A 17266-nucleotide genomic window follows, 5' to 3' on the forward strand; every position below is an offset into this window, starting at 1 on the left:
TAGAGAAATCACTCTGAATAAGCAACTGAACACTGGCTAGAGAGAAATCTTATAACCAAGGACAGACAGAAGAAACCATTTCACCACAACAAGACTGGTAGGGAGTGTCAAAGAGGTGCGTGAGAGGGTTGGCTGGGCACCATGGGTGGCAGCTGAAGTTCCAGAGGGATATTTCAGTAGCTGTGGGGTTACCATGAGAAGTGTAGGGTCTAAATCCCAAGCGTGGCACCATAGCCTATAGCACCAGAACCAGAAAGGAACTCAGACAACAACATCCAGCTGTGCAAAGCATCAGGGTTTCTGTCTGCCAGGGAGAGAAGGCTGGAGATGCAGAGAGCCTCTAAAAGGGTCAATGCACAAAATACATTTGCAGCCTCTTACCCTGGGTATTGGCACAGGAAGGGCAGAATGGACTAGATATGCTTGAGGAAGGTCCGGGGTTGGTGGTCCTGGGGAGAGCACTGAAGGAACAGCTACCAGCATCCTGTGCTGAGTCATTCCCCACATTGCAGGAGCCACCTTTCTTGGGAAGAGAATTTGCCTCTAAGTGCCATCAGCCTGAGGGCAAGAGCCCTGCAGAAATTATTCTAACCTACCTTGTAGAGTTTAAGACTTATGGTTGATTACAGCCTGATTAGCTTTAACAACTATCAGTGTAATGGCTGATTAGTTTAACAGTTAAGATAAAAAATTTAAAGCAACAAAAATGGGAAGATAAAGAAACCAAATGAAAGAACATGAGAATTCTCCAGAAGAAGAGCTAGATGAAAGAAATGGAGGCAGCAATTTATCAGATAGTTTAGAGTAATTTTTATAAGGATACTCAATAGCATGGGAAAAGACATAGAAACCATAAAAAAGGACCAGTCAGAAATAAAGAATGCAATATCTGAAGGAAATAATACTGTGGAAGGAATAAACAGTAGGTTAGAAGAAGCAGAGGATTGCATCACTGATTTGGAAGACAAGGTAGAAAAAAAAACACCCAGGCAGAACAACAAAATGAAAAGAGAATTTAAGAAAATGAGAAGAGCTTAAGAAACATCTTGGACAACATGAGGCATAAAAACATCTGCATCTTTGAAATACCAAATGGAGAAGAGAGTGAACAAGGGCTCAAAAACCAATTTAAAGAAATAAAGACTGAAGATTTCCCAAATATGGTGAAGGAAAAAGACATACAAGTCCAAAACGCTCAGAGAATAGCAAACAAGTTGGACTCAAAGAGGCCTATATTGAGAGACACCATAATTAAAATGACAAGGCTTAAAGACAAGGAAAAAATCCTAAAAGCTGCAAGAGAAAAGCAGGTATATCTACAAGGGAGCACCAATTAGACTGTCATATGATTACTCAACAGACATATTTCAGGCCAGAAGGGAGTGGTGTGAAATATTCAAGGTGATGAAAAGCAGGGACCTACAACTAAGACTACTTTATAAGCTAAAGGAGACTTCCGCCAAGATGAAGGCATAGGTGGATGTGCCATGCCTTCTCACACAACCAAGTTTAGAGACAACTAAATATTAGCAAAAGAAAACACAGCCAGAACACGGAAAATTGAACTTTTCGGAAGTCCGTTAATAACAAATTCTTCAGCCTGACCGATACGGGGCGAAACCAGCGGCTGGTGAAGCGGGGTTGCACAGGAGGACTCGGTCAGAAGGACTCAGGCGCGCGGAATACAGGCGCGCAGAATCCAGGCGCAGGGTTGGACCTAGTGAGCGACCGAGCTAGCAACCAGGCCAGCGACCGCAGAGGAGACAGCGGGGCAGCGGGGCTGCGTGTTTACTGTGGTCACGCATTTGTGCGCGGGTGGACAGGTGAGGGAGTGGGCGATTGGACTGGGACCCAGTGGGTCCCCGCGGCAAGCGGCAGGGAGGGCGCCGCCATTTCCCCGCTCTGACCCCACCTCCACATACAGCGTCATAACCCAGCGACTCTGAGTGGCCCGGCCCAGGTGAACCACCTAAGGCGCTGCTCCTCACCCAGCCTCGAGAAACAGCAGAGGGAGTCGCCATTTCCCGCTCTGACCACGCCCCCACATATAGCGTCACAACCCAGCGACCTGGGAGTCTAAGGCACCGCTTCTCACACTTAAAGGGCGCGAACAGACGAAAAATGGCTCAAAAAGATCTCAAAGCCCCAGAACCTATAGATCTAAGTGATGAAGAAATAGCAAAACTCTCAGACGCACAGTTTAAAACACTGGTGATCAGGATCCTCACAGAACTGGTTGATTATAGCCACAAATTAGACAAATATATGAAGGCGAAACTAACTGAAATGAATGGAATTGCACAGGAAACCAATAGCAATGAAAAGGAAACTGGGACTCAAATCAATGGAGTGGACCAGAAGAAAGCAAATAATGGCCAAACAGAAAAGAGTGAAGCAGCAAGAATTCAAAGAAATGGGGAGAGCCTTAGGAACCTCCAGGACATCTTTAAACGCTCCAACATCCGAATTATAGGGGTACCAGAAGGGGGAAAGGCACAGCCACCAGTGGAAAACTTATTTGAACAAATAATAAAGGAGAATTTCCCCAATCTGGCAAAGGAAATAGACTTCCAGGAAATCCAAGAAGCTCAGAGAGTCCCAAAGAAGTTGGACCCAAGAAGGAACACACCAAGGCACATCATAATTAAATTAGCCAAAATTAAAATGAAGGAGAGAATCCTAGAAGCAGCAAGAGCTAAGGGGACAGTCACCTACAAAGGAGTCCCCATCAGACTGTCAGCAGATTTCTCAAAAGAGACCTTACAGGCAAGAAGGGGCTGGAAAGAGGTATTCCAAGTCATGAAAACCAAAGACCTACAACCAAGATTGCTCTATCCAGCAAAACTTTCATTTAGAATGGAAGGACAGATAAAGTTCTTCTCAGATAAGATCAAATTCAAGGAGTTCATCATCACCAAGCCCTTATTGTATGAAATGTTAAAGGGACTTACCTAAGAAAAAGAAGTTAAAGAAACATGAACAGTGAAAGGACAACAAACTCACAGTTATTAACAACCACACCTAAAACGAAAGCAAACTAAAAGGACAGCTAGATCAGGAGTGGAAACATAGAAATGAAGATCTCAAGGAGGGTTAGCAACAGGGGAGTGGGAGGGGGAGAAGGGGGGAGAAGGTACAGAAAATAAGTAGCATAGACAGTAGATAGAAAATAGATGGGGGGGGGCAAGAATAGCATGGGAAATATAGAATTTGAAGGACTTGAGACATATGGTCATAAACTAAAGGGGGGGTAATGGTGGGGATGGGGGGTAGGGTGGAGGGGAATGAAAGGGGGAATAGAACAACTGTATCAATAAAAAAATTTAAAAAGAAAAAAAAATAAGCTAAAGGAGTTGGTTAACACCAAACCAGTGGTACAACAACTGTTAAAGGCTTGCATTAAGAAGAAGAAGGAAAAAAAACCAGTCTAACAATAAAATGGCACTACGTATGTACCTAGCAATAATCACTTTAAATGTAAATGGATTAAATGCCCCAAACAAGACAGAGAGTAATTGAATGGATAAGAAAATGATGCCCATATACATGCTGACTTCAAGAGACCTACCTCAGATCAAAAGATACACAGACTGAAAGTAAAGGGATGGAAAGACATATTTCATGTAAATGGGAAATAAATAAAAGCTGAAGTAGTATTTATATGTGACAAAATAGACTTGAAAACCAAGGCTATAATAACAGACAACAAAGAACACTACACACTGATAAAGGGAATAATCCAACAAGAGGATATAACCCTATTAAACATTTATTCACTCAACACAGGAGCACCTAAATATGTAAAGCAAATCTTGATGGACATGAAGGGAGAGATCGACATAAATATAGTCATAGTTGGGAGTTTTTAATATGCCATTGACTTCAATGGGTAGATCTTACAGACAGAAAATCAACCAGGAGACAGTGGCCTTAAATGACACACTAGATCAAATGGACTTAATTGGTATCTTCAAAACATATCATCACAAAGCAGCAGAATATACGTACTTTTCAAGTGCACATGGAATGTTTTCTAGGATAGACCACATGTTAGGAGACAAAAAGTTCTCAATAAATTTAAGAAGACAGAAATCATAAAAAGCGTCTTCTCTGACCACAATGCTATGAAAATAGAAATCAATCACAAGAACACTGAAAAACATGGAAGCAAAGTAACATGTTATTAAAAATGAGGGGGTGAACAATAAGATCAAAGAAGAAATCAAAAGATACCTTGAAACAAATGAAACTGAAGACACAACAATCCAAAATCTGTGGGACACTGGGAAAGCTATCCTAAGAGGGAAATTCATAAAATTATAGGCTTATCTCAAAAAACAAGTAAAAACTAAAATACACAGTCTAACCTCACACTTAAAGGAACTTGATAAGGAACAACAAACAAAGCCCAAAGAGAACAACGGAAGAAAATAATAAAGATGGGAGTAGAAATAAACAAAATAGAGTCTTAAAAAGTGATACAAAGGATCAAAAAATCCAAGAGCTGGTTCTTTGAAAAGAAAAACAAGACTAACAAACTTTTAACCAGACTCATCAAGAAAAAAAGAGAAAGACCAAATAAATAAAAGATGATGAATAACAATTGACACCAGGAAAACACAAAGGAATGTGAGAAAATATTATGAACTATATGGTAACAAACAAGACAACCTGGATGAAATGGATAAATTTCTAGAAACAAGCAATTTTCCAAAACAAAATCATGAAGAATCAGAGAATCTGAATAGGTAGATTACACCTAATGAAACTGAAGCAATAATAAAAAAACAAAGTCCCTGGACCAGTGGCTTCACAGGTGATATTCTAAGAAGAACTGATACCTCTCCTTCTCAAGTTATTTAATAAAATTCAAGAGGAGGGAGGGCTCCCAAACTCATTTTACAAAGCCAGCATTATCCTACTTTCAAAACCTGTTAAAAATACTACAAAAAAAAAAAAAAGAGAGAAAATTATAGGCAAGTATCCCTAATGAACATAGATGGTAAAAATCTTCAACAAACTATTAGCAACCTCAATACAGCAGTGCATCAGAAAGATCATACATACACCATGATCAAGTGGGATTTATTCTGGGAATGCAAGGTTGGTATAACATTCACAAATCAATAAATGTGATTCACCACACAAAATGAAGGATAAAAAACACATAATCATATCAATAGATGCAGATAAAGTATCTGATAAAATTCAGCACCCATTCATGATAAAAAATCTCTCAACAAACTGGGAATAGAGGGAACATACCTAACACAATAAAGGCCCCATTAAACAAATCCACTGCCAGCATCACACTCAATGGGCAAAAAGTACAAGTGTTACTCTTAAGATTGGGAGGAAGACAGGGATGTCCGCTTTTACCTCTCCTATAGTACTGGAAGTTCTAGCCACAGCAATTGGACAAGAAGAAGAAAGTGTCCAAATTGGAAAGGAGGAAGTAAAACTATCTTTATTTGCAAATGACATGATACTGTACATAGAGAACCCCAAAGGTTCCACCAAGAAGCTACTAGAATTGACAAATGAATTCAGCAATCATTTGCATGAATTCAATAATGAGTTAACAAAAAGAAAAATTAAGAAAACAATCCCATTCACAATTGCTTCAAAAACAATAAAATATTTAGGAATAAACTTAACCAATGATGTAAAATACCTGTCCTCAGAAAAGTATAAGACACTGAAGAAAGAAACTGAAGAAGATACAAATAAGTAGAAACACATATCATGCTCATGGACAGAAAGAATTGACATCATTAAAATGTCATACTACCCAAAACAATCTATAGATTCAACACAATTCCTACCAAGATTCCAATGACATATTTCACAAAACTAGAACAAATATTTCAAAAATTTATATGGACCCACAGAAGGCCCCACCCAGCAATAGCAATCCTGAGAAAGAAGAATGAAGTTGGAGTAATCACAGTACCCAATATCAAACTGTATTGTAAGGCCACAGTAATCAAAAGAGCATGGTATTGTCAAAAAAAGACACATACATCAATGGAACAGATCAGAAAGCCCAAAAATAAACCCACAAATTTATAGTCAATTAATATTCAACAGAGGAAGCAAGCACATACAATGGGCTAAAGACAGTTTATTCAATAAATGGTATTAGGAAAAATGGACAGATATGTGCAAAAAATGAAACTAAACCACCTTCTTACACCACAAACAAGAATAAATTCAAGATGGACCAAAGACTCAAATGTTGGACCTGAAACCATAAAAATCCTAGAAGAAAATACAGGCAGCAAAATCTTGGATATTGCTCGTAGCAATATTTTATTGCATATATCTACACATACAAGGGAAATAAAAGAAAAAAAATAAACAAATGGGACTACATCAAATTTAAAAGTTTTTGCACATCAAAGGAAATCATCACCTAAATAAAAAGACATCCCACAGAATGGGAGAATAAATTTTTCAATACATCTGATAAGGATTAATATGCAAAATTTACAAAGTACTTACAAAACTCAACACCCAAAAAACAAATGACCCAACAAAAAATGGGCAATGGACCTGAATAGACACTTCTCCAAAGAGGACATACAGATGGCCAACTAGCATATAAAAAATTCTCAACATCACTGATCATCAGAGATATGCAAGTTAAAGCCACAATTAGATACCATTTCACACCTGGCAAAATGGCTATCATCAATAAATCAACAAACAACAAGTGCTAGTGAGGAGGTGGAGAAAAGGGGATCCTTTTGCACTGGTGATGGGAATTCAGATTTGTGCAGCAACTACGGAAATCTGTATGGAGATACCTCAAAAAATTAAAAATCGATCTGCTTTTTGACCCAGCAGTCTATTTCTGAAGGAACGCAAAACACTAATTCAAAAGAACGCAAGCACCCCTATGTTCATTGCAGTGTTATTTACAATCACCAAGATATGGAAGCAGCCCTAGTGTCCATCAACAGATGAGTGGATGAAACAACTATGGGACATTTACACAATGAAATACTACTTGGCTATAAAAAAGAAGAAAATTTTACCTTCTGTGATAGTATGGATGGATCTGATGAATATTATGCTAAGTAAAATAAGTTCATCAGAGAAAGACAAATATTATATGATTTCGCTCATATGTGGAATCTAATGAACAAACTGAAGTAACATAAAAAACAGGTTAAGACTAATAGATGGAGAACTGGTTGACAGCTAGTGTGGGGACTGTTTAGAGGATGGAGGGATTGAGCAAAAAAGAAGAAGGACTCATGGACATGGACATGGACAACAGTGTGGTGACTGCTGGGGGAGGTGGATTAAGGGGAGTAAATGGTAATGGAAGAAATACAATAAAGTTTAAAAAAGAATATGCAAAACTAGATTAACAAAAGGTACTCAGAGGTTGTTGAATAATTTTGTTAAGTAGAAATTAATTCAGCATATTGTATTTGCAAGTCATTTTTGATACTGAAGGTCAACATCAAGACACCTTTTAATTATGGTAAACTAGCAAAGACATAATCTCTCACAAGTCAGGTAATGCAATATGGAGATATGTAAAAATAAACACTGAAGGAAATGCAAAAAGAAATTGACAAAAACAACTTTAGCGTACCATTCTATATTTCTTTGTGCACTCAATCTCTCCCCAAAGCAAGCACCAAAAAATTAGATCAATAAAATCTCTAATGGTATAAAATGTAATAGAGTAAGTTCTATACCATTCAGAGACATCTTTCAACTGCCAACATGATATTTATAATAATTGACTGTTTTGCCACAAAGAACAGTTCAAAACTCTCCAAAAAGTAGAAATAATATAATTTGTCTGTACTTTTTGATTACAATGCAATAAAATTAGAAATGAGAGATAAAAGAAACATTTTTAAAAAGAAAAACCCAACTATTTAGAAATGGCTTTAAATTACCTCCTAAAAATCTCATGTGTGCCTGGTAGTACACTTAGGGTAGGAGCCCACCCCATAGTATCTACTGAGATGAGATGAGTAAAGCTTAAGAAAAACTACATTGCTTCAACCTTAACAATGAAAAAAGGCCAAGTGATCTACAGCATCATCATTTTTCCTGAGCCTACCAGGGAGCTGTGTTTACAAGGCAACAAAAAGTATGACAAGCCTCTTCAAGAAGAGATGAATCACAGGAAATGTTATCTTTGAAAGAGCACAGAAAAAAGAGATGGCCACAATATAAATCGGTAAGAATAAATCAGTTAAAACTAATAAAATGTTAAAAGCCAAATGTGGGCTAAGGGGTCTCTTTGGGATATCTAGGAGCCTCAGAAATAGCAAAGTTCATAATCACTCAAAAGCTTTTCCAAGTGCCTCTGCGGGGTACTCATAAAGATGGGGGCTAAGGCAGGAGGACAGAGAGTGCCCCTTTGGTAGCAATGGTGTATAGGAGGTGACTGGCTGCTTATGGAGGATAGGCACCAATCCCCTCTCTCTCTTCCCCAAGTTCCTTCTTTCCTACCCTCTGTCTCCAACCATTGGTTGCTTGGGACATAGAGTCATTAATAACTGTCTATTGAAAAAATATATGAAAAATATTCTCTTAATAGTTATAAGCATAAGACAATGAAAGCAGTTCAAAATTAAATTGTTATAAATTGCAATGCTCATGTACAATGCTTATGCAACACACGTTAAAAATATTTTTGCCTTACCTCTAAGAGAAATACAAGTTTTAGGATTTACATATTGCCACATTTTCCCTTTCTGATTTTTCTTTTTACTATTCTTTCTTCTTTCTCTCTCTTATAAGGTAGGAACAGTACCTAATGGTTCAGAAGAGTCTTCATGAAAGTTTTTGTAAGACCTAGGGACAGATAAAGATGGCCAGTAGAGAAAATGTTAATACTGGCCCTGTGTTTATCTGCTCTCAAAGGGTTTTAGTCTCCCAGCTTTGTGTCATCTATTGATACTTTGAATTGGACCAGAGTCTGTAATTCTTCTTTATGTACCTATTCTAGCTTCCTAATTCTGGTTCATTAACAAACATCTTTCTTGGTGCTCCCTCCTCTTGGAGATTAATCTAGTATTTACCTTGTTCATGTCTGTGATGTTGACTAATGAGAAGGGGGTCTCATAAAAGAGGAACATATACTATCCCAAGGGCTGACTTTTTAAAATTGAGATATATTTGACCTGTAACATTATATTAGTTTAGGGTATACAATATGGTTTGATATTTGTATATAGTGAGAAATAGATGACCACAACAGTAAATCTAGTTAATATTTACCTCCATACACAGTTAAAAAAATTTACTTTCTTGTGATGAGAACTTGCAAGATCTACTCTTTTAGCAACTTTCGAACATAGAATACAGTATTATTAACCACAGTGGTCATGTTGTACATTGTATTCCCATGATTTATTCATTTTATAAGTGGAAGTTAGTACCTTTCGATGCACTTCACAGTTTCCCCCTTGGCCCCCACTTCTGGCAACCACCAATCCATTCTTTGTATCTATGAGTGGTTTTTTTGTTTTGTTCCACTTTTAGATTCCACACATAAGTAAAATCATATGGTATCTGTCTTTCTGTCTCACTTAGGATGATGCCCTTAAGATCCAACTATGTTGTCAGAAAATTTTTTGATAAAATTTTTTCTTACAAAAACCAATGTACAGAGTGGGGCTGTAAAAGTAGGTTTACAGTTGTTCGTGTAGAAAATAATACAATGATAAATAATAACACAAGAATAATCTTTGTGTTCTGCATACTCACAACTGTAATGTAAACCTTCTCTTGCCCCACCGTATATGGTCACAACAGAAAAATACAGATTAAAAAGAAAAAGAACATTTATATCACTCACCTAGCAACCACAGTTAGTCTTTACATATAAACAGATGAACACAGAGAACCTCAAATTTGTGTATGACACTTTATGTTCATTTATTGTAAAAAAACTTATATTATGTATACTGTGTATTTCTCCCCAATTTGGCAGATTCCAAAAGAATCCTTCCATGTCAGCAGTTATGTTTCTGAAATAGTTAATAATGGCTGTGCAATATTTTATTACATAGATAAACCCTAACTCCTGTCTTTTCAAAATCAGTTTTAGTAAACAATACCTTACTCAAAAACACTGTGACTACTAATTTTTTGAAATGATTATTCAAGCAAATAAAAGAGTGAGTATGGTCAAAAAGTCACTCCAAAGTTGAAATTTAAATCTCGATAATTGAGAAAATGAATTACAACAGAAAAATCTTTGACAACTATATTTGACAGTCACCAGCAGAACCAATCTGCCATCTGAAAGCCTTTATCTCATAAAGAAAAAATGAGAGATAGACATTTATAAAGCTTCCTAACTTGTCCACCAAAAATTACCAAAGCTTATGGCAGATGTAGTTTCTGGACTGATGGTATGAACGTACTCATTTATTTCACTTAAAGATTTTTGTAAACATATCACAAAACTGAAAACACAAAAATTAACTCTATATGACAACCGCCCAACAGACTGAAATAAATGAAAAAACAGAAAAATACCTATAACATGTGACAGTTAAATAATTAAAATAATTAAAATTCTTTTTTTTTTTTTTTAGTATGTAAGAAAAATTTATTAGTGATATGTTCTCATGGAAGAGAATGCGCCTAGCCCAAGTATGTTGAGAAAGGCAAAGGCACTTGGTCTCTTTGTCCTGAGGCCTTATATAATTTGTGGGGTGGGGTAAGGAAACTACTTATCAATTTGGTGAGAGAAGTTGGGGAGGGTATGATCTCCTGACCTCCTAAGCACAACTATGGGTGGAGGTCTGTTAACTCAGATTTTTATCTTGCTCCAGCACAACCTCTTATTATTCTGTTAAAAAGAGATATATGGCTGGAGGCAGTTAACTGAAGTTATTTATGAGCTTTTCCTACAAGTACTATGGACCTCCCCTCATCCCTCCTCCTTGTCCTAAACTTCTACCTAACATTTCCCCACCACCCCCTTCCCCTCACTCAAGCATTAGGAACCCAAATCTTTGGGGACTTTGGGGTGACAACTGCTCTGGCTACTTCCTGCTGTAAAGAAATGTTGAGACTTGTTGGGGTTCCCTCTCCTTGCTAACTATTAATTGGAAGAGGTGGAGGGAAATGAATAATTAATATTTCTTAACATACAAACAAAAAATCAAAATAACTCCCTAAGAGCTAAATGGCAGAAGACATAAAAACACAATATGAAAAATAAATAAAAATTAGCAGACAAACATGAATGTGTTGAACCTCAGAAATTAAAGACTGAAATCCTATCTTGGTTAGGGTGCCCATGCAAGAAAAACAATGTAATTGAGAAGGACAATTTGCAATAAGTATCAAAATATATGGCTTTTGAGTCATTAATATTACTTCTAGGAATTAACCCCAATGAAACAATTATATACTGCAGTACTGCTTATCATGTAAGATAAAGAAAATAAATCAGCTGTCTATGAATGGAGAATCAGTGAAATAAATTATGGTATACAGGTAGATACAACAGAATAGCATGTAGTGATTTTTAAAAATGTCAATGGTAAACCTATACTCGTTGGTGTTGAAAGCCATCCATGAGACTGTGAGGCTCTCAAAATGAGGGAGTTAGAGCATGGAATATATGATATGATCTTCTTAATGTCAAATAGTTATATAGATTGTTACATAGAAATGTCTGAAAGGACAGTCACCAAAAAGTTAACTGTGAATTTCATTGATTTCCACATATATCAGGATAGTTTTCTGGATTTAAAAAATAATAATAAACATGTGTAATTGTTATAAAACTAGAGACTCATAAATTATGACAGACTCAACTGTTTTATTCCCAACAAGATGAATTTTATCTATATCTAGTTTGGCTATAAAGGCCAGCTGGCTATTTAATGTCTGCTTTGTTACTTTGGTAAATGCACCATAACAAAAAATCTGTCTGGTCTGAGTCCTGGGCTCCTGGCAGAAGCTTCAGAAGCCCTGGGAATTTCCTGAGTTATACTGTCTTTGTTATACTATTGAGGTGATTTCTAATGGGCCCCTAGACAGCTTCAGCATTGGAATTTTTAGCCATCAAACTCCAAGAAGTAAAGGGAGATTTGAAAATGAATGTGGCCAATGTTCCAATCAGTGATGCCTGTGTATGAAGTCCCAATAAAAACTTTGGACACCAAAGGTCAGTGGAGCTTCCTGGTTGGCAAACACAATGATATTCTGGGAGAGTAGCTGCCCTGACATCACAGGGAGAGGGTATGGAAGTTTTGTATTCCCTCTCAGTTCTCACCTGATGTGTATTGTTTATAATATAAGTGTAATAGCACCTTCCTGAGTTCTGTGAGTTACCCTAGTAAATTATTACACCTAAAGAGAATCATGGGAACCTCCTAACTTGTAGCTAGTTGGTCAGAGTTATATGTGGCCTGGAGAACACCCTCCCCCACCTCAGATGTTTGGCTAGTCTGAAGTAGGAGTGGTCTTGTGAAGGACTTTGCTCTTAACCTGTGAGGTCTACTCTAACTCCAGGTAGTGTCAAGATTACACCTGTACTGCAATATGCCCAGTTGGTGCCAGACCAGTTGGGTTGATACAGAACAGTAACTATTCTAGGTAATAATATAATACTATTTTCTGTAAGTATACTTTTGAGGGTAGAGGCGATGTCACAATTTGGTAAATGACCAATAGCTCTATTGATCAGGTTTTATGATTTTTATACCACAAAAAATAAAGTGCAAGAAACATTTATCCTTCTTAGGTACCCAAATGCCTCCTTAGCTGTGCCATTCACACAGCTCTAACAAGCATTACTCCCATACACTGTGTTCCTCTATGAAAGCACTTATTACCATGTGCTGCATTTGCCCATCTCTCTGTCATTTACTAAACTGAATTCCAAAGCAGGAACCACATGTTATTCACCTCAGAGCCTTGAGCTTGGTTTTGAGGCCAGCAACCTCAGTGTCTATCTTCCTGTCCATCTGGGTGACAGTCTGATCTTGCTGGGCCATGAGCACAGCAAATGTCTTATCAGTTTGGTGAATGAATGACTGAGTCGATGATATAGTTCTGTACACAAAAAAATCACTTCCATAAAGGAACTTCCTTGTGTGGGTGCTTTAGTTTGAAACCTCCTAGTCATTTTAAACTCTTCTCTCTATTCAAGTAAATACTGTGTCTGGTAGATCAGAGAAATAAGTAACTTCTGAAGGGAAATAGTAAATAAAAATAAGAATTCCTTTAACACAATAAGAAAAAAAGAGGGTGGTGTCAAATGTTCTCTCCTCTTAGATCTTTGTGGTCTCTTATTATGAGGGAACTTTAGGAATCCCGTTTGAAGGTCTAACTCTTCTTTCTAGTCAAAATGTTGTTATTTTTCTTTTAACAACTTAACCACATACCTTTTAATCTAGCATCACCTCCAAAGGCACCACAGCCCCAGTTTCCTGTAGCCACTGCAGAAAGATTCTCTGAAGGAACTCCAGGACGGAGAAATCCACAGTAGGCCTGAAGGATGAAAGAAATTTCAAAGCATATGAGTTATTAGACACTAGCAGTCTTTCTGAATACACGTAATTGGACCTTTCTCCATTATCAAGCTTATGTTACCTCTTTCCCCTTAGGGGTCAAAACAGAAGGAAAAACAGAGAAATGTAGATTGTACAGAGAGTAAGAAATGATCAATTCTAATATTTATTTGCTTCGATAGTGGACAAATCAAGCCCTTAAACCAACAGAGGTCTCAGTTCCTTTTTTTAATTCAAAGACATATAAATAGAACTAGAGATATTCTAAGAACCAACCATAGCAATTACAAACTGCTAGAAACTAATTAAAGGAAGGAAAGACACTTAAGACACTTTTATTTGAAGGCTTTAAAAAAGATTTTATTTATTTATTTTTAGAGAGAGGAGAAGGGAAGGAGAAAGAGGAGAGAAACATCAATGTATGAGAAAAACATCAACTGGCTGCCTCTTGCACATACCCCAAACAGGGACCTGACCTGCAATCCAGGAATGTGACCGGATCAGGAATTGAACTGGCAACCTTTTGCTTTACAGTATGACATCCAACTAACTGAACCATACTAGTCAGGGCTATGTGAAGGCTTTTCATTACCACTTTTTCCATTAAGGTAAATGGTCATTACTATTATATTTCCTCAGATTTCATTCTCTGAATTATTGGAACCAGATTAATTAACTGTGAATGGCTTTATTTTTAAATTTTTTGATTTTTGAGAGAGAGAGAGAGAGATTGATTTATTGTTCTACCTATCCATGCATTCATTGGTTGATTGTCGTATGAGCCCTGACCAGGGATAGAACCCACAACCTTGCCAAACTGGAACAACACTCCAACCAACTAAGCTACCCAGCCAGGGTTATGAATAGCTTTTAAAAGTGCTTCCTGCTGTTGGGGGAAATTGATAGCTCTGTGTGAAGGGAGTGACGCGCTGTTTTTGAAATACAGCACAGCAATTAGGGGACTGTTTTTACAGCCCAGGTGTTTAACAGCCCAGTGATTTGCCTTGTTTCTTCTAACTTATCGACTACATACCAGAGATAATGAAACATTCTGCTTTCTGGTTCTGTAAATTGTCTACTGCTTTGGTCTGAAGGACAGGCCTCCCCCTGCCGCCCCTGCTCTATAAAATAACTGCTTTCCTTTTGTTCAAGGCCCGGAATTTGGAAACTGACTCCTCTGGGTCCGCGCGTAAAATAAACTTCCACTCCGTACACCCGAAAGCAGCTGAGTTATTTTCTGTTACACTGCCACTAAAAGGCTTAACAATGAACAAGTAACTATATTACAATAGGGATTCCTATACCTCGCTGCCAAATAACCCTAAGATCCATTCCAGCTCCAAGATCTTCTAGTTTCACAGCTCTGTTTTAAACTAGAATATTTAAAAATATTTCTCAGTAACCTGAGTAAAGGACAGTATATCCTGAGGATGCTGGTTATGTTCTAATTACATGAACAGTTCATTTTATGTAAGGGAAGAATGCAGTTTAAGGTTCAGAGTTTCTGATTTTCATTTTTTTGCTGTTGGCCTAGTTGGTCTTTCTGCTTCCTAAAGGTTCTTACTTTTCTAAAGCTATCAGACTATATTAAGATGTTAAATAAAAGAACAAAGCAAATCTCCCAGGACTCTCTCAAGTATGAAACAAAGCCAAAAATATGGTTTACGCATAGTAGTAAAAAAAAATAAAAATGATCTGTGACAGATGTTACCAGAGAAAAACTAAGGATAAAGAAAGATGCTCTATGAAACTCACACAGAGAAATATAGTAAATTGCTCTGTGAAATTTCCACAAAGGTATAAAAATTTATTTTACCCACTATCTGAGTGGACTAACAAGGCTGTTTCTTCCAGCCTCTCCTAGGCTATAAATCCCAACAGATATTAATTAATTATAAATTATTATCAGACCATTATTCAAGGATGTGGTATGGAGCTTATACCAGAACTCACAAATGACCTGTGTAATTAGATGCATAGTGTTCTGAAAACAAACACTCTATCAAAACAGACATAACTCTGGTTTCCTGTTAAATACTCCTAATATGCCTAGATAAAGAGGAAGATTTCTTAGCTTCTGAGTTTGTATCATTTCTATTTCATATTGTCAGAATGGTCTTAGTATCTTCCTTATTTCCATCTCTACACAGCTGGGCTAACTTTTCTTTAATGAACAAAAATACCTTAGGGACACTAAAGCATAATAACAGAGAATTTGAAATATTTAAATTATTCAAAGCAAAACCTAATGTAAAGAACTGGCCAATTAAAAAAAAAACTATCTTAAAAAATGGCCATAACTAAAACAAACTATAAAAATTGCAAATAACTTGTATTTGGTGTTTTTATCAAATAGAATCAAATAAAACTTTAAAAAGATAATCAGAAATTAAATGATATAAAATTATTACACAGTAATTAGATATAAAAAACTGTTTATAATAATTGAATAGAAAATTATTTTATTCTGTTAAAGCCAACAATTTCCAACATTAGAAGTAGAGGAGAAGCAGCAAGCTCCTTTAAATTCTCTTTAGAGGGATGCTTCTCCCTTCTCCAGTAAGAAGAGGATCCCTCAAATGCTAGAGACCCAGAAGGGCCACTCATCAGGGAATCCTTTCCCCTTTTACAGGAGTAACTGAGCTACTTTAATAAGAAACGAAGATCAAATAGAACCAGAGGGATGGAAACATGGGACAGAGTTACAACGGTGAGAGGGGAGGGGAGAAAGGGTTAATGGTGGAAAGAAGGGGAAGGGACTAGTCAAAGAACGTGTATAAATGTTCCTTGGACATGGACAATAGGGATTGACTGTGGGAGCCTGGAGCAGGCTGGGCAGAGGAGGGCAAAGGGGGAAAAACTGGGATAACTGTAATAGAATAAAAATTTTAAAAAAGAAAACAAAAGAAAAAATCAGATAAGGACAGAGACTTTAAAAGATCTGCCAAGTTCTTACTTCATGGGGAAGGGTACTAGGAGTTCTTAAGAGTGCCACACTGACAACAAATACTTTATTTTTTCCTCACCCAGAGGCATAGTACTGAAGCAGATTAATCAGCACAGTAAGAGTAAAAGAAAGCCAGCTTAAAATTTAGTCACATGACATTCACCGATGACAGAGCTACTTATTTTTTTTATTTTAATATTATTATTTTTACTAATAACTCTAAACAGGGAAAAAAGAAATCACTGATACTTCAATTCAGGACAGTAAATGGAAGTATCTGTCCTGTAAAGTGTCTTTACTGTTCAGGACAGTAAAGGGAAGATGAGAGAGAGAATAAAGGTAAATCTACAGTCCCAAAGGTTTCAAAAGAGAGCTTTAAGAAATAAGAGGCAGGAGAAAATACTAGTATCTAGAGTTAAAAACTAGCACCCAACCAGGAAATGGTGAAGATAGAGATGTTAGGAATGAAACAAAGAAAACTGTTGTAAAAACCTACAGGCACAGCAATGGTTCCAAGAAATATATGGTACTGGGGAAAATGCCTGTCACAAACATCTATGCACAGACGTACATGAGCACATGCACACTTAAGTACAAACTCAATCTCCAACATAATTTCAGCAGACTCAGGTAGATATAATTAAACTATGCCTTCACTATTACTGTAAATACATTATATTGTTTGCTAGACTAATATTCAATAATTTAATAAATATGGATTATTGACTTCCAGCCAAGATGGAGGCATACCTAGATATACTTTGCTTCCCTGCACAACCAAAAGAAGGAAAACAACAAAAGTGAA

The 17266-nt window shown here is 36.9% G+C and overlaps 1 protein-coding gene across 2 annotated transcripts in view; it reads right to left on the bottom strand.

Annotated features, from left to right (window-relative positions):
* The window catches only part of PARG (poly(ADP-ribose) glycohydrolase), a 230425-nt gene that overhangs the window by 12459 nt on the left and 200700 nt on the right, over positions 1-17266 (bottom strand). For both annotated transcript variants that reach the window (XM_053667366.1, XM_053667365.1), the window contains exon 16: positions 13389-13494. In XM_053667366.1, the coding sequence (XP_053523341.1) occupies positions 13389-13494 (106 nt within the window). The remainder of the gene's footprint in view (positions 1-13388; positions 13495-17266) is intronic.

The sequence above is a fragment of the Artibeus jamaicensis genome, unplaced genomic scaffold (genome assembly GCF_021234435.1).
Source record: "Artibeus jamaicensis isolate MK-2021 breed Jamaican fruit bat unplaced genomic scaffold, CSHL_Jam_final contig_468, whole genome shotgun sequence".
NCBI lineage: Eukaryota > Metazoa > Chordata > Mammalia > Chiroptera > Phyllostomidae > Artibeus > Artibeus jamaicensis.